Raw genomic sequence first — 15167 nt, 5'->3', positions numbered from 1 at the left:
CAAGCTCGCTACGCGGTCTTTGCTGACGGCGTACATCCTTCACAATGCAGCTTGGGTGCGGCGTACACCCTGTATCCAACAGCAGTGGGCACGTGAAGTGAAGTACCTTTAAGTGTTTATATATCAAAGTCCCGAAATTTCTTCTTGAAATTGCCTTGATGGCCATCACTCAGACTCACCACGTCGAATTGCGTTTCACTTGTGGTTTGGTTGGCGGGCCTTTCCTTGGAGATAGACGCTTGATGGAGAAAATTGGGAGTCTCGTCCATCTCCATGGTCCCCTTTCATCTGTGTACCTCATAGCAGGACAGATTGAAGGGGATCATAGTCGGGAAAGGTATTACCTATAACGGTAGTGCCGACTGAATTTTTGCTGGTTTCGAACCAGTTTCCTATACATTTTTGTATCGGTGTGGAGTGGGTGTGTGTGGCTACAGGTGGTGTTCGAGGGTGTGGCAGAATCTTTGGTCACCTCGTGATGACCATCTGGCTTAACGTAGACTACACAGCAAATCACGATGTCGCAAGGTGAAGCGCAAGAAGAACCTTATGGGGCTTGAAAGCTTGAAGCTGTATACTTCCAGGGAGTGGATGAAGTCCGACACTGCCACTGCTACTTGTCTATGCATAAGTCTACCACCCATCTATATGCATGCCATTCGGATTTCCCTGCTGGGGCCCGCGATCCTTTCAAGGCTTCGGAATGTGAAGCGTCTTCGATATCATGAGACTTCCGCTGAGGAGCCACATAAAGCTTGCAAGGTGAAATTCGAAGGGGGTTCCTGTCAAAACGGTCCCAAATGGTATAGAGTGGTGGATCCATCCCATGGAAGTCCAGTAAGCCATAACCGCTGCCGTTGTCAGACACCCGAATGGTATGGGCGTGCCTTCAAAGTATTGTGATTTTCCCGTCTTGTCCTTTGGAAGCATTGCCACAGTCACGTTGAACCGAGCCAACCTCGTCACTGTATATTATCAGCAGGCTTCTCAAGTCAAAGGGCACGAAGCAACGGCCAGATAGAGCCAGCCGCCGGCAAGCAAAAGCACAACTTACAGCCACAGAGAACATAAAAGGTGAGAAAGAGCTGGTCGATGTTGGTTCTGAAGCCGAGCACGAAGCCTACGGCGGCAGGTGCGACTCCAAAGGACACCTAGTTCGAACCTTGTCAGATTATATCCAAGGCTTACAACTCAGAGACATGCATACCAGATCAGCCAATGAGTCAAGTTCTTGTCCCATCAACGAAGACTTTTCTCTCCATCGTGCTACTTTGCCGTCGAAGAAGTCGAAGAACAGGCCGAGGGGCATGAAACCGAACGCGAACCACAGGTTTGTCAGGTCTTGTGGGTCGGAAAGGCAGTATCGCATGGAAGACAGTATTGACATGACTGCATCAGAGATGTTAGGCAGTTTCCAGTACAGCAAAATCGTCCAACATACATCCACAGAATCCTAAAGTCCTGTCAGTAAGCTATACCACATGCCAGAATTGCTGAGTAGGTACCATTCATTTCAGTGATCAGATCAGCCAGATGCAGTGCCCTGCCTTCAATTAGTGCTGTACGCGCTGACGGGCCTGGTCGATGTGTACTTGACTAGACTGAAGTGGCCAACATCTTGGGCTAACAGCATAGCCTGCTTCTCTTGACTATTGTCTTTCGGTTTCACCGTGGTCTCTTCTTGACCAGCATTGGTTGCCCCAGCTCTTCGAGACATGGTCGCGAAAGGAGAGGATACAGGGTAAGAGATGAAGTTAGGTGAAGAAGTCGGTCGCCTATGTGTATGGAGGTACCGAAAATTGAGAAGTTGTAACTATTACGAGAAGCAGACAATACTTTTGTAGAAGAGCAAGGCCAGTTTGAAGATCAACATTTTGGGCAAACAAGGCGCAGCCACGTCGAATTGTCGTCACTGTCGTCATTTTGCAGCGTTTGACAGTCTCAGTCTCAAAATAGAGGTCACGTGCCAGGACAAAGGAAAAGCTCAAGAAAGATGCAGACATCGGCATGACACGCAGTCTTCCTTTGAAGAGCATGTTCACTGCAAAAAGGAACCGTATGGCAAGCAAGTCCGATCCAGGAAAACACTCATACACCCATTCCAGCCATCCCATAGCAACTTTTTCTTTGGGGTATTTCCCTAACGCCAAACCCATGCAGTATCAGGAACACTCAGGAGGACGAGACCACCACCTCTTAGTAGCGACCGCGACCTCGTGGCGCACCTCGTGGTGCACCTCTGCCACTTGAGAAGCCTCCACGGCCTCTGGGCGCACCCCGACCACCACCAAAACTGCCTCTGCCTCTCGGTGCTCCTCGACCTCGGGGGGCACCTCTGCCAAAGCCACCACCGAAACTACCTCTGGCACCACCCCGTCCTGCTCCAGCTGGTTTCCGGACCTTCGATGCACCTGTCAAAGCGTCAGTAACTGTATAGCGATTTTGAGCTCTATCAAAACGTACCTGGCGGCGGTTTCGGCTTGGGCAAGAACCTGTAACTCATCAGCATGTTGTTCCCTTATCTTGGCCATACCACACTCACTTTTCTAGCGGTAGTAGTTTGTCCCCTCCAACGTAGAACTTGTCTCCGGCCTTGAATGATGTAGCTTGAATACCCTCTTGTGGCTTGATGGTGAAGTAGACTTGATTTATCGGTCCCAGGATCTCGTCCACCTTGCCTATCGAAGTCTGCATTCGTCAGATAATGCGTGATGCAGTGGACTATTTTTCCGCACCTTATTCTCCAGGTATATTGGTGCGTTGAAGAAAGGAATCTTCGGGTTGACGGACTCGCAGACCATCTCCCCTTCGGTAGCGTGCAGGAATTTGCCCAATTCTACATCAAATCAGCTTTTGTAAGTCGCACTCGCATGTCAAGACTCACCAAACACCTGAGCGGGTGGTCCAAAATCTCGTTGTTGAAAACCACCTCGTCCTACACAACCTCCATGTTAGCCTTCATTTCGGCGCAGGGAAAATCTTGTGCGCGGAGGAGTTGAAATTACCTCCGCCTCTTCCTCCAAACGATCCTCTTCCTCTATCACCACCACCAAACCCACCACGACCTCGCGAATCGCCTCGGCCTCGGAAGGACATTGTTGTTGTAGTTGTGGTGCGAAGGGCCAAGTTGTGGGCTTTGTGATCGAGTAAATTTCCTGGGGAAATAAATTTCTATGATTTCCGCCCGATATTCATGCGGCTTCAGAAAACACGTGATTGGCTCATTACAACACCTCACCCACAACAGCATATACCACAATTCTCTATCGATTCCAGCCCGACATCTTAGCATGAGCCACCAGAAGAAAGTCAGTCTCAACCCGCATGACCTTTGGGGGGTGTTAAAAGGAACCAATATGAGTCAAAACGGTACAGCAAATGGCCAGAGTGGCCCTGAGTCATCCACCCCTGAGGCCAACACATCAAAAAGACCAGTAAGCGAATCTTCGAAAAAGAAGATCCCAAACAGACCAAAAGAAATGTCTACCAAAGCGGTTCCAGCGGCCAACCAACCGCCGAAGTCACTGCCAGACTTCATCGTGCAAAGAAATGAGCTTTTCGACCAACTAAAGAAGGAATACGACGAGCAGTTGGCCAGCAGAGAAAAGACGCCTATTCAGATCAAACTTATCCCAGGTCCTGGTCTGGATATCACCGTTGAAGGCAAATCATGGGAAACCACTCCGGGCCAACTGCTAAGAAACGTCCCCAAAGAACGCGCTGGTCAAATCGTGGTTGCCAAAGTCGATGGGCAAGTCTGGGACCTTGACCGCCCACTCACTCAAGATAGCAAGGTCTCCTATCTCACCTTTGACGACTCAGAAGGTCGAGACGTCTTCTGGCATTCTTCAGCACACGTCCTCGGTGAGTGTGCTGAGCACGAGTACGGCTGCCGCCTGTCCCATGGTCCTCCCACCGCAATGGGCTTCTTCTACGACATGGCTCTTGAGCCAGGCCAAGCCGTACGCGAAGCAGACTGGCCGTCGATCGAGAACCGCGCCAAGAAATACTTCAAGGACAAGCAACCTTTCGAGCGCCTCGAAGTGTCCAAAGACAACCTCCGCAAGTTGTTCGGCTACAGCAAGTACAAAATGCACTACATCGAGAAATTCGTACCGGACGGCGAGTCCTCCACGGTCTACCGCAACGGCAGCCTCGTCGACTTGTGTCAGGGTCCGCACATCCAAAACACCCGCAAGATCGAATCGTTCAAGATCATGAAGAACAGCTCTGCCTACTTCCTAGGCGACCAGAACAACGACTCCCTCCAGCGTATCCACGGCGTTGCTTTCCCCACGAAACAACAGCTCAAAGACTGGGAGCACTTCCTCGAGGAGGCCAAGAAGCGCGATCACCAAGTCATCGGTCAGCAGCAAAGACTCTTCATGTTCAGCAAATTGTCCCCCGGCTCACCCTTCCTTTTGCCCCACGGCACCCGCATCTTCAACGCCCTCCAACAAATGCTGCGCGAGCAGTACTGGGACCGCGGATACCAAGAAGTCCAAACCCCCAACATGTACGATGTCGACCTCTGGAAGACCTCAGGCCACTGGCAGCACTACCAAGACGACATGTTCCGCGTACAAGTCAAGGACGATTCAGCAGACCCCATGCCGCTAAGCGACCAAAAGGCCGATGGCAAGCCTATCGCCGAGATCAAGGACAAGGACAAGGGCGTTTTTGCGCTCAAACCCATGAACTGCCCTGGACACTGCATTATGTTCCGCGACGAAGAGCGCTCATACCGTGAGTTGCCATGGCGAGTTGCTGATTTCGGTGTGCTACACCGCAACGAAGCATCCGGCGCACTGTCCGGCCTCACTCGTGTGCGCAAATTTCAACAAGACGACACCCACATCTTCTGCACGAACGAGCAAGTCCAAGCCGAAATCGAGGGCTTGTTCGACTTCATGGAACACGTGTACGGTCTGTTTGGGTTTCCCTTCAAATTCAAACTCTCCACCCGCCCCGAAGGATACATGGGCACGCTGGAGGAGTGGGACTCGGCCGAGGACCGCCTCAAGCAAGCGCTCACAAACTTCAGAGGTGATAACTGGGAGATGAACGAGGGCGACGGCGCCTTCTATGGCCCCAAGATCGACATCACCATTTCCGACGCCCTAATGCGCGAGTACCAATGCGCCACTATCCAACTGGACTTCCAGGGCCCGCAGAACTTTAAGCTCGAGTATCGTACCGGCGAGAGCGGTGAGGCCGTGGCCCAGCATACCACCGGACGTGATGCGAAGGGTTTGGCGCCAGGTATGGCTCGCCCCGTGATGATCCATCGCGCGATCATTGGGTCTTTTGAGCGCTTCATCGCGATTTTGTGCGAGCATTTCGCTGGGAAATGGCCGTTCTGGCTGTCTCCGCGCCAAGTCTTGGTCATTCCCGTCATGAAGAGCGCCGAGGACTACGTGCGTGAGATCCAGGGTATTTTCCACAAGGCGAGGATGTATGTCGACATCGATGTCAGTGGAAACACTCTGCAGAAGAAGATTCGGTCGGGACAGTTGGCGCAGTATAACTTCATTTTTGGTAGGTGCTAACCTACTCCCAGGGGCACACAGGCCCCAGACTTGGTGAGACTGTTCATGGCTAACATTGTTGATATAGTGGTCGGCGCCAAGGAACAAGAAACTCGCACCGTCAACATCCGCAACCGTGATGACCCGGCGACACAGAAGATGGGCGAGCTGATCCCCCTGCAAAAGGCATTGGAGCGACTTGGGGAACTTCGCGATCAAAGAAGACTCGAGAACAAGATTGACATGTCCGAATAAGAAGTCTGCACAAACGCGGTCAAATCGCAATGACCTACAACTGGCACAGCTGGCAGCGCATCTAAAGTCGAGATTGCAAGGGCTTACATGGGGCTGCGGGTAGATAAGAGATCGGAGGTAGAGAAAGTCTGCGGCTATGGACGACATATTGTTTGTTACGAGTATCGAAGCATTATCGGGTTCTGGGCCTCCTTCCTGTGGTCATAGTTCGTCAGTTGTTCTCAATTCTGTAGATTAAGCAATCGAGGTATACAACAGCTTCTGATGAAGGAAAAGGGGTTCACGCTACGTTGCTCAATGTGGACAAGTTTTGGGACTTCAAAGCAGCATTGTTCAAGGCATCATCTCATATTCGCCATTCAAGCCAGGCTATCAGCAAAGGACAAGTCAGACATTCCTGCTTATGCAGCCTGCTCTGGTGTTTCCCCTTCAGCAACGACAGGTACAGGGAGACCGCGGCTTGGACTTTGCAAAACCAATTGCTCATGCCGCCTTGCGCGCAGAAAGTCGGAAACTGCGCGAATAAGAATAAACCACCCAACAATCATCAAAACATAAGATATCCAATCAGCGCTCGTGAAACCCCCGAGTCCATGTCCTCCCGTACTTTGACCTGAGCCGTCAACATTGTTGGGATCGAAATTATGACTGTTCGGATCAGGGGGCGAAGAGTCAGAAAACTGTCCTGGGTTGGCTGTGCCTTGGTTCCCATCGCTGGATGAACCAGTCATGTAGAAGCCATACTGAACCAAGGTCAGTCCCAAGCCAGCTCGACTGCCATGTTTTGCTGCGTGAGTGGTGTGAAGCAGATAAGTAAGAAGGAATCCGACAAGTTGGAATGACATGGAGATCATGCCATTCCATACAAAGGAGAAAACTGAGCCGACAGGAAGTCCGTCGACATAGACCTCGTCGGACGACATGCCCGGTGCAAGAATGGTGGTTTCCCAGTAGGGGGGTGTTGCATCTGCGGCGGCCTGCTCGTATGTCTGTGATATTGTTAGTGTCATGACATGATTGATATAGGTCGCGCGTTAACTTACAGGAGGTTTGTCTTCAAGGGGTTCGCCCCTTTCGGGTTTTGCTGAGAGATTTGCGAATACACCATCGGTTGGTCTGTTTGACGTAGGCATAGGTCTGAAAGCCGGGAGCTCAGTCACCCTACGCTCTATCGTAGGATTTGGCCGAGCATCAGCAGGCGGAGCAGACGGCGTCGTCGCATCTCGACTTGCAAGCGTCGAATCAGCCCGCATCAGCCGCTGTCTATCGTCGCCATCATTTTCTGCATCTGATGCCTCGCCATCATCGAAAGTATCTTCCAGATCTTGATTGGCTTCGTGCGATAAAGGATCCTGGTTCAATAGGCGCCGGGTTGTCGGTGAGGATGCTCTCGAATGGAAAGATGGAGGTGGAGAGGATGGAGAGTGTCGAGGAGAGTCGGGAGAAAGAGGAGAATCGATATCATCGTCGTGAGAATTCACCTTGATCGCCGTTAGTGATGATCCATGTTGTTGTTGATGTGGATTCGTCATCCAGGCAGCCCTTACCGGTTCATATCGCTGAGGGGCCATCGCACGGCCTGCGGCTCCAAAATCTTGTACTCGCTGTGTTGTCAAATGTCGATTGAGACACACCGACGAGGACGGAGGTATTTAGGTGAAGGAAAGGATGAGACCTGGAAGAGGGTGGAAGGACGTCGTCGTTGGTCAGACGATTAGGGTGAGTTTTGAGAAGAGGGAAAGTCAATCAGAACCCCAAGACAACGGGTGCGCCACCACAGAGCCGAGCCCGGCTATTTGACATTAGGCCATATGCACAGCCCCCAGAGGATTAAAGCAGCTTAAGGAATCGTGCCTTCCCTAAAGCAGCCTAGCCTAGTCATGACTTTGTAGGCGTCATTTACTCGCAGATGCTATTTTCCCCAGGGCTCAGGTCAAAGGAGTCTCAATGCGCTTTGTATCTCTCTGACAACCACCACGTTTCTTTTCTTAGTCTTCTTGTAACGACCGCCAAAATGTCGCAGAAATCGGTGAGTGACATACGTATCAGCCTACATTGCCTCAGCTAATCTCCCTGTTTAGGTCGTATTGAAACACTGGGCGCGTATTATCAAGCAATGGCCCGTGGACAAAGTCCGTCCTGAATATGTCTCCTTCCAAAAGGTCATGCAAGATCATCTCAACAAAGTCGCATCTGCCAGGGCCGCTGCTCAGAATGTCACATCAAACAACGAAGTCCTGGCCACCCCGACCGAGCCCTCTCAGATAAACCAACAAAAGGCAATGAAACAGATTAACGCACTATACAATCTTCTCGATGATCGATTTGTCAAGGAGTTTCCAATGCCAGCGCAGACCCGTCATCCGCAGAGCAGACCTACGCACTACGATGATGTTGTGAAAGAGATGGGCGAAGCTGCCACTCGAACGTGGGTCGCGTCCATGTATAACAGGATCAGAGGAATGCTACGATTTTCATGAGCCTCTCGAACGAGCCGCATGACTCGAATAACCTGCGCCGCCGGTTCAAATGAGTTGCGCGATTCGAAGCCGACGCTGTGGCTGGATGCCATCCTCTGTCTTCACAAGTGGAGTCACCTCACGCGCCGCCACACCTGTGCAAGTCACAAACGCCTTCGACTACCTACCACCGCCCAGTTCGCCAATTGAGGTTCAGGGCTGAGAACCCGACATCAGCAGATCATGGTTTGGAGATCTCCGAACATGCAAGGAAGCTTTGGCGCGTCGTGAAGATGGGACACGCTTCGCAAGAGCTTGAGCTTTACTTCGAGTGGCCATCTGTGATAACGTCACACGACTCTCCGCAGGATCAAGGCTGTCCTTGGTCGTATGCCAACGGCCAAATTTGTCACGGTATCTCAATCCGAGGCGCCATAATTTGGATTGATCTTCACGTAGATGATTCATTGACGAGGCTGCTGGATATAGATTTTGACGGAGGAACTAAAAATTCCCCGCATAAAACCGGCACCTCTGAGCCGCGGTACTTGACCTACATGGTAACATCATATCGATCGTCGCTGATTGATATAACTTCAATACTCGTTCTCTTCTGTTCATATTTGATATCCCTCACTCGCTAGCCTGAATATTGACGACCAGTCCATATCATGTCTAAAAACACTCCCAACCCAGTAGCTTACACTTACGGTCCACCACCGACAGGCTCAACAGCACACTCCATCCCACACCCGGAACCCATCTCAGCGGCAACATACCACATAGCCGGCATCCTAACCACAGTTTTCGGGCTCAACGAACTTCCACAGGGCACAACCGACGTCGCCGTCCTATGGCTGTTGCACCCTCGTCTCCAGACGCAGAAATGCATGGCGCCCTTCGCCGCCCATCTGATCACAGAATGGAACGATCATCCCTCACAATCCCGAGGGCCCAAGAAGGGACTTGTCGCAGTCTCCTTTGACCAGCGCAATCACGGCACCCGCGAAGTCTCCGCAATCGCCAACGAGGCCTGGCGCAGCGGCAACGAGCGCCACGCCCAAGACATGTTCTCATGTTACGCGGGCACCGCGCTCGACACATCTTTACTGCTGGACTATCTATCAGGCTATATCTTCCCTCACTCCGAGCGTCGCATCGTGCAGAATCTGGTCATGGGTATTTCACTCGGCGGCCATGCAGCGTGGCACTGCGTCATGCAAGACCCCAGGATCACCGCGGCGATCGTGACCATCGGATGCCCGGATTACAGTCGATTAATGGCCGACCGTGCCCGACTATCTAAACGACGGACATGGCTCGACACTCAAGGGCGAGAGTTCTTGGGTTCATCAGATTTTCCACCCGCGCTGGTCGAGGCTGTCCGGAAATCCGACCCGGCGGGACTGCTGTGGAGTGGCAGTGGCCTCAGTAGACGGCCGGGCCAGGAACATCTGCATGACGAGATCACTTCGGAGGAGAAAGCGAAAATCATGCCCACGATGGTGCGATGCTTTGGAAATAAACGCATTCTAAATCTCTCGGGTGGGAGCGACAAGTTGGTGAACTATAGCCACAGCAAGCCGTTTCTGGACTGGTTGAAAAAATCCATCGGCAAGGGCGGCTGGTTTGAAGGTGGAGGCTTGTATCTGGAAGATATTGTCTACGACGGCGTCGGACACGACGTGCCTCCTGCCATGGTGGAACCCATGGTAAAGTTTGTCAATGCGACGCTCGACAGTGACCAGCACATGACGCAGTCTAAGCTGGGTAGCAAGATATAGAGCGCAAGGTAAGGACGAGTAGCAAACCCAATGTACAAGTCAAAAGACGGTGTAGACTCCAAGTGGGATCTCTATCTCACTATTGATGCTATCTAGGCATTACCTGTACACGTTCGAGCTCTTCGTACCTCATACAAGATCTCTGCCTTCTCTGTTCCGAGGTCTGATGCTGGTTATGCTGTGTCGTTCACACTACGCCAGCTCCCGCATGACGAGAGACGCAGTAGCACAATCCCAATCTTGAGTGTCGATTTGCACAGCTCATCTCCAGCTCTGCAGCAAGCTCAATCATCCTCAGGTTGTCTCATTGTCCAAGTCTTACGATCATCGGTTGTACCTTGCCAAGGTCTCCATAATGTTCTGCACGTTCTGTTGTGGTTGCTGGCCAGGCACATAACCTGAAGAGCCACCATATCCTTGTTGCTGCTGCTGGGGAGGCTGTTGTGGGAATTGACCAGCCTGGTTCTGCTGCCGAGCCACGTTACTCAAAAGTCCTGCGAGATCTTGTGGGGGCCTGGCATTCGCGGGACTTTGATGATCTCCAGGCTGTCGAAGGTTTGCCAATAGTTGTTGAAGATTCGGAGCGGCTGTGCTTGGGGTCACAGGCGTTGGCGGTTGACCATGCTGACCCTGATACTGGGGTGGCTGGCCGTACTGGAACTGTGGTTGCTGTTGTGGTGGATACGCTGGAGGTACTTGAGGTTGGTACTGGGGAGTTGGTTGGCTGTATTGTGGTTGACTGTACCCTTGTGGAGGAAATTGTGGCGCTTGAGCAAATCCACGTTCCTTTTGTCTCGCATGCTGAATGATGTCCGCGGCCACAGGAACGTCGAGATCAACATACTCGTTGAAGTTGACATTCGAAGCACCCGATGAGCGGTCAAATACTTGCAGTGGTATCTTGCTATTGTATTGAGCGGCTTGACTCAACTTGACAACGGCCTGGACACCCTCAATGATCTGTCTTTTGACCACACCATTAAGTGGAAGCCGAGGACTGAGCCAGATGGTCGAAGCACGTAATCCCTTCGAACGGAAGCCCTGCTCAATCCAGTTGATGAAGCTCTGAGCAACCGAGGGCTCCAGTATCAGCAATTGAACATCGGGAACTTCTCGCGGGTCTCTTCGCGGCAGAGGCAGCGTTGATTCCTCATCATAGCCGGCAGGGATGGGTGGCGGGAAGTTGGCTCCATATGGAGATGCTGGCCTTCCACCTGGACCAAACCTCGGGCTCTGCACACTCGGTCGGTAGTCATCTCTTGAACGATAGCCTCTGGGCGAAGGTGAACGTGCTGGGCGATAATCATCACGTCTGTGTCGGTCATCCCTGTATTCACTGTAACTCGAGCGTCCCTGTCGATCATTCTGTCTCTGTCCTCCACGTTCCGGTGATCGTGATCGGCGTCGTTTGTTCCCTTGACCCTGATTCTTGGTGTTCTTCTGCGGTTTCGATATTTCCAGATGCACTTTCCTTCCTCGAATTTCCACACCTTGCTCCGCCGCAAGCGCCGCAGAACACGATGCAGCTTCGAGATACTGTACGAAACCATAGGCCTGTTTTATGGAGATCTGGGCTAGGCGTCCATGTCTGTGGAAGGTGTGGAAGAGATCACGTTTGGTAACTTTTTCACTGGGAAGATTGCCGACGAAGAGTCGAGATCCATGCGGGAACTTATCCCAAATACCTTCAGTCACATATCGGCGCTCGTCTTCCAGGAATTGATCATAGAGTGTTTGTGTTCTGGGTGTCCATGGCCTCTCAGTGGCATCTACTGATCTTGCAGGCTCAGGAGGTTGAAAGTGCTGTCCCATCATCGTAGGTGATGCATTGTTGGGCGAGAGTTGACTGGTAGCTTGAGGCCAGTTACCTGGGAATTGGGTAGAGAGTCCCTGAATCATGGATGGGTTAGATCCAGGAGCGATTGAGTCTGCATTGTTGGCTTGAACGGCTTCATTATTCACGTGTTGATATGATTCAGTCATGTCCGTGCTAGGGTTAGGGAACGTCTGATAGGCAGAATTGTCTTGCACGTCCGCTTGCACTGGTGGCTTTGGGGGTAAACCTGGAACTGCATACATTGACTGGGTGCCTGGGTCGACGAGTGATGGCGCAGTAGTTGGGGCAGAGACAGGATCCGCAGCAGGAGCAGTGGAAGCAGATTGAGAAATTGTGTCCAGAAGCGACTGATAGTCTACTCCCGAATAATCGAAGTGGATGTCAGGCTGCACGCTGGACGGTGGCTCAGACGTCAATTCAGCACCGTTGGGACGGGTAGCAGTGGCATCGACGGCATTGGCATGGTCAACCTCGGGAACCGAAGTTGTTTCAATACCAGATAGCCCTGTAGGTTGCGACAGACCAGAGCTAGCCTCAGGGACATTGGCAGCTGTTGCGGACGACTGGGTATATGTGGGATTCTCGGCAAACGTTGAGAGAAGGGTGGCTTCCGTGGCAGAATCATTCTGGGCTGTTTGACCATTCGCATCGGGACCACTCTCGAGACGCGCATTCTCTTCCTCAGCTGCGCGAAAGAAATTCTGGACGGCGTCTTGTTCCTCGGAGTTGGCTTCATGCATAGCGTGCGCAATATCTGAGAAAGGAGAAAAATTCTGGTTATGAGGGATATTGTAGGTCTCAGTATCATTGAAAACTGGATCCATCTGGTTCAGCAGGACTGGGATGTTGGAAGGCTCAGGTAAGTGGACAGGCCGTGGGCTTTCAGGTGTCTGAGATCTACCAAAGCGTTGCGCTTCGGGTGGAGGGTTTGTATCAGTCATCTTGAAGCTGTGGGCCTCATGGAGGGCAGTCTCCAGGCGTTTTTTGCGTAAGGCTGGCGATGTAGGGAAGGACGAAGATGAGTTTTGGCGGGCCTCAGGACAGCCCCAGTAGCAGTAATTCGCTGACACAGCGACAATGACAATGAGAACGGAAGGAGAGGTCTTGTGAGTGTTGATGAATTGTGTAGAGAAAGGTGAGAGATGTCGGTGTTTGTTTGATGAAAAGAACCAGCAGAAAGATAGCGAGCGCAGCTGCAGCAAAGAGCCGACATCGGCTAACTTACCTGATCGGCAAGACTTACCTTTTCGACAAAACCTGCCTTTCATCTCTATCATGTCCTGGTACTGTGTAGAGTCGTTGCGCAATGTGAGGTGCTGAAGACTGTTCTTTCTTTGAGACTGTCTGGCTGCACGACTTCATTGAGCGGAGCAACACAGATGTTGACATGGCTTAGAAGACCATACGGTCTGACCACCGAGTCCCTGTATGCACGCCAGTTCTCATGGACATCTACCAAGTACTATGCGTCCAGTGCCGAGAACCCAGAATACGACTACACGGCAGCAAGAGAGTGGTACAAGAAAGCTAACCTATTGGAGTCTTTGCGTGGTTTCGGCGAGATTACTTACAGTCGTTCCAGCGGCCCCGGTGGTCAGAACGTGAACAAGTATGATTGGCATTCTACCCATGGTCTAGCCAACATCTTCTTACCGTAGCAGAGTCAATTCAAAAGCACAATTACGCATCCCAGTCGACCGTTTGTTACCTCTTCTTCCGACTGCCTTGCACAAGGGCATCCTCTCTTCCCGATACCATGCAGAGAACTCGTCCAGCCTTGTGATTCAAGCTGACGAGAGTCGAAAGCAGCAGGCAAACAAGGACACGTGCTACCGCAAGCTCAATGAACTCATTATGGATGTCTATAAGCACACCGTGCCGGGGGAGACGACAGAGGACCAAAAAGAAAGAGTTCGAAAACTCCAAAGGGCTGCCAAAGAGGCACGATTAAAGGACAAGCATATACATTCGAGCAAGAAGCAAGCAAGGTCAGGAGGTGGCAGAGATTGATATGCTCCAAAGTGCGTCCATCTTCTGGATTATGTTGACAACGTACTCATTGAGCCTCCAAGGACGCCAGCACCGCATCACCGACGGTCTTGATGGCTGGGTCCAGGTCTGATGACTCCAGAAGCCTCTGTAAGCAGCTTCTTGCTGAAGACACGAAGTCGTGACTGTGTGTCTTTTCCCTGGCTGTTTTCAGGCGCTTCAACACTTCTCTGAATGCAGGAACGAATGCTGGGGAGTCAGCAGGTACTGAGACAACCGGCAAACGGATGTGGCATATTTGGCTGTGCCAGTCTTGCGCATAGCCCTTCATCAACTCTGCTTCGACGTGCTCTGCAATCCCCCGACAGGCCGGAAGGTTGTCGTACTCTGTGACCATGCCGAAAAAGTCCAGGGCGAATGCAGGGTCTTGGAAGTGAGCCATAGCAGCATCGAATATGGCAATTGGGATAGCGCCACTCATGGCAGGCGTGGAATCCAGATTCTGCAAGGCTGCTTTGTTGAGCTCGTCTCCTTCAGTATCGGGGTTGACGTCCATAGCCGTCAATTTTGGCAACTCCAGAACATTTTCATCTTCTTCCGCAGTCTCCGTCGAACGTTTCGCTTCGCCAACCGTAATGCCCAAGATCTCTCGCCGAGCCTGCAGTTTGGCAATGTACGACATCTCGAGCCTTCCGTATTCCAACCACATCGATCTTGATCCTTTGCAGAATCGGAGGCCTCGTTGCATGTAGCTCCTCGCCTCGGTCATGTCTCCGTTCTCGTCCATTGCAAAATCTGCAGCATATATCCATAGGTCCGACTTTCGAGGGTGTAGGCGCAAAACGTTTGCGAATATTTGCTGAAGTTTCTTGTAAGCCTTTTCCTTCCTGGCAAATTCTAATGCCTGAAGCCATAAATCGACGTCGCCTGCATGCTTCCGGGTCCCGCGATCGAAGACGAAGAAAATGCGCCGTTTGCCGCTATGTGTGGTTGATTTAACTCCCAGTCTCTTTACCCTCTTTCGCCGCAAGGCTTCAACATTGATCTCGAATTCGGCGTAGCGGGCGAAGTCTGTAGGCGTCGAACCTCTGGCATTAATCTTGTGTTCGAAGTCGGACCGTCTGCGGGCGATGCTGGTGATTTCGTCGGTGCTGAAGATACCCTTGCGTTCATACTCTTTTAGTTCCGGCACGGACTGCTCGAGAAAGAAACGTGCTTTGTCGCTCGCGGCGGCCATATTGCGAAGGTGGTCTCGGTTGCCGTGACGAGTGTTGAAGTGTTCGTTCTGAATGTACTGGCAGCGAGATGCGGAGAG

At 51.8% G+C, this 15167-nt stretch overlaps 9 protein-coding genes across 9 annotated transcripts; 4 read left to right on the top strand and 5 right to left on the bottom strand.

Annotated features, from left to right (window-relative positions):
* Nucleotides 1-548: 548 nt before the first annotated feature.
* EDD37DRAFT_642280 (phosphatidylserine synthase) lies at nt 549-1850 on the bottom strand. Its single transcript, XM_062817356.1, has 6 exons — nt 1593-1850; nt 1506-1543; nt 1442-1453; nt 1208-1389; nt 1055-1151; nt 549-965 (listed from the first exon to the last, which is right to left on the bottom strand). Exons 1-6 carry the CDS (start codon nt 1715-1717, stop codon nt 691-693), a joined length of 729 nt encoding a protein of 242 aa, XP_062665689.1. The 5' UTR covers nt 1718-1850; the 3' UTR covers nt 549-690.
* On the bottom strand, nt 1851-3146 carry EDD37DRAFT_642279 (Gar1/Naf1 RNA binding region-domain-containing protein). The gene is made up of 6 exons (XM_062817355.1): nt 3006-3146; nt 2885-2935; nt 2736-2836; nt 2543-2688; nt 2464-2492; nt 1851-2411 (listed from the first exon to the last, which is right to left on the bottom strand). The coding sequence occupies exons 1-6, from the start codon at nt 3094-3096 to the stop codon at nt 2197-2199; spliced, it is 633 nt and encodes a 210-aa protein (XP_062665688.1). The 5' UTR covers nt 3097-3146; the 3' UTR covers nt 1851-2196.
* A 27-nt stretch (nt 3147-3173) lies between these two features.
* EDD37DRAFT_570488 (threonyl-tRNA synthetase) lies at nt 3174-5783 on the top strand (the record flags this gene model as incomplete). Its single annotated transcript, XM_062814283.1, has 2 exons — nt 3174-5538; nt 5617-5783. The coding sequence occupies 2 exons, from the start codon at nt 3174-3176 to the stop codon at nt 5781-5783; spliced, it is 2532 nt and encodes an 843-aa protein (XP_062665687.1).
* A 401-nt stretch (nt 5784-6184) lies between these two features.
* On the bottom strand, nt 6185-7354 carry EDD37DRAFT_613508 (uncharacterized protein; the record flags this gene model as incomplete). Its single annotated transcript, XM_062815457.1, has 2 exons — nt 6185-6772; nt 6827-7354. 2 exons carry the CDS (start codon nt 7352-7354, stop codon nt 6185-6187), a joined length of 1116 nt encoding a protein of 371 aa, XP_062665686.1.
* Nucleotides 7355-7797: 443 nt separating this feature from the next.
* EDD37DRAFT_613507 (uncharacterized protein) lies at nt 7798-8263 on the top strand (the record flags this gene model as incomplete). Its single annotated transcript, XM_062815456.1, has 2 exons — nt 7798-7812; nt 7865-8263. 2 exons carry the CDS (start codon nt 7798-7800, stop codon nt 8261-8263), a joined length of 414 nt encoding a protein of 137 aa, XP_062665685.1.
* Nucleotides 8264-8551: 288 nt separating this feature from the next.
* Nucleotides 8552-10188, top strand: EDD37DRAFT_193110 (Alpha/Beta hydrolase protein). The gene is made up of 2 exons (XM_062810110.1): nt 8552-8656; nt 8732-10188. Exon 2 carries the CDS (start codon nt 8914-8916, stop codon nt 10024-10026), a length of 1113 nt encoding a protein of 370 aa, XP_062665684.1. The 5' UTR covers nt 8552-8656; nt 8732-8913; the 3' UTR covers nt 10027-10188.
* Nucleotides 10189-13018, bottom strand: EDD37DRAFT_192832 (uncharacterized protein). The gene has a single exon (XM_062810108.1). The coding sequence runs from the start codon at nt 12802-12804 to the stop codon at nt 10351-10353; it is 2454 nt and encodes an 817-aa protein (XP_062665683.1). The 5' UTR covers nt 12805-13018; the 3' UTR covers nt 10189-10350.
* A 224-nt stretch (nt 13019-13242) lies between these two features.
* On the top strand, nt 13243-13873 carry EDD37DRAFT_654358 (peptidyl-tRNA hydrolase domain-containing protein; the record flags this gene model as incomplete). Its single annotated transcript, XM_062818676.1, has 2 exons — nt 13243-13472; nt 13525-13873. The coding sequence occupies 2 exons, from the start codon at nt 13243-13245 to the stop codon at nt 13871-13873; spliced, it is 579 nt and encodes a 192-aa protein (XP_062665682.1).
* A 23-nt stretch (nt 13874-13896) lies between these two features.
* On the bottom strand, nt 13897-15166 carry EDD37DRAFT_192626 (U3 small nucleolar RNA-associated protein 6-domain-containing protein). The gene has a single exon (XM_062810104.1). The coding sequence runs from the start codon at nt 15087-15089 to the stop codon at nt 13920-13922; it is 1170 nt and encodes a 389-aa protein (XP_062665681.1). The 5' UTR covers nt 15090-15166; the 3' UTR covers nt 13897-13919.
* Nucleotide 15167: the final 1 nt, after the last annotated feature.

The sequence above is a fragment of the Exophiala viscosa genome, assembly GCF_022695815.1.
Source record: "Exophiala viscosa unplaced genomic scaffold EDD37scaffold_15, whole genome shotgun sequence".
In the NCBI taxonomy this organism is placed as follows: Eukaryota; Fungi; Ascomycota; class Eurotiomycetes; order Chaetothyriales; family Herpotrichiellaceae; genus Exophiala; species Exophiala viscosa.
The sequence above is the reverse complement of the archived record's forward strand: the minus strand, read 5'-3'. Positions and strand labels throughout refer to the sequence as shown.

Bases quoted from the DNA above. Each gene is read 5' to 3' on its own strand.
- EDD37DRAFT_642280 (XM_062817356.1), bottom strand. From the start codon at position 1,717: ATGTCTCGAAGAGCTGGGGCAACCAATGCTGGTCAAGAAGAGACCACG. The intron at 1,544-1,592 runs GTACACATCGAC...AATTGAAGGCAG, and splicing joins GGCCACTTCAGTCTAGTCAA to GGCACTGCATCTGGCTGATC. The intron at 1,152-1,207 runs GTATGCATGTCT...GGTTCGAACTAG, and splicing joins TTGACTCATTGGCTGATCTG to GTGTCCTTTGGAGTCGCACC.
- EDD37DRAFT_642279 (XM_062817355.1), bottom strand. From the start codon at position 3,096: ATGTCCTTCCGAGGCCGAGGCGATTCGCGAGGTCGTGGTGGGTTTGGT. The intron at 2,936-3,005 runs GTAATTTCAACT...GAGGTTGTGTAG, and splicing joins GTTTGGAGGAAGAGGCGGAG to GACGAGGTGGTTTTCAACAA. The intron at 2,493-2,542 runs GTGAGTGTGGTA...GATGAGTTACAG, and splicing joins AAACTACTACCGCTAGAAAA to GTTCTTGCCCAAGCCGAAAC.
- EDD37DRAFT_193110 (XM_062810110.1), top strand. From the start codon at position 8,914: ATGTCTAAAAACACTCCCAACCCAGTAGCTTACACTTACGGTCCACCA.
- EDD37DRAFT_192832 (XM_062810108.1), bottom strand. From the start codon at position 12,804: ATGACTGATACAAACCCTCCACCCGAAGCGCAACGCTTTGGTAGATCT.
- EDD37DRAFT_192626 (XM_062810104.1), bottom strand. From the start codon at position 15,089: ATGGCCGCCGCGAGCGACAAAGCACGTTTCTTTCTCGAGCAGTCCGTG.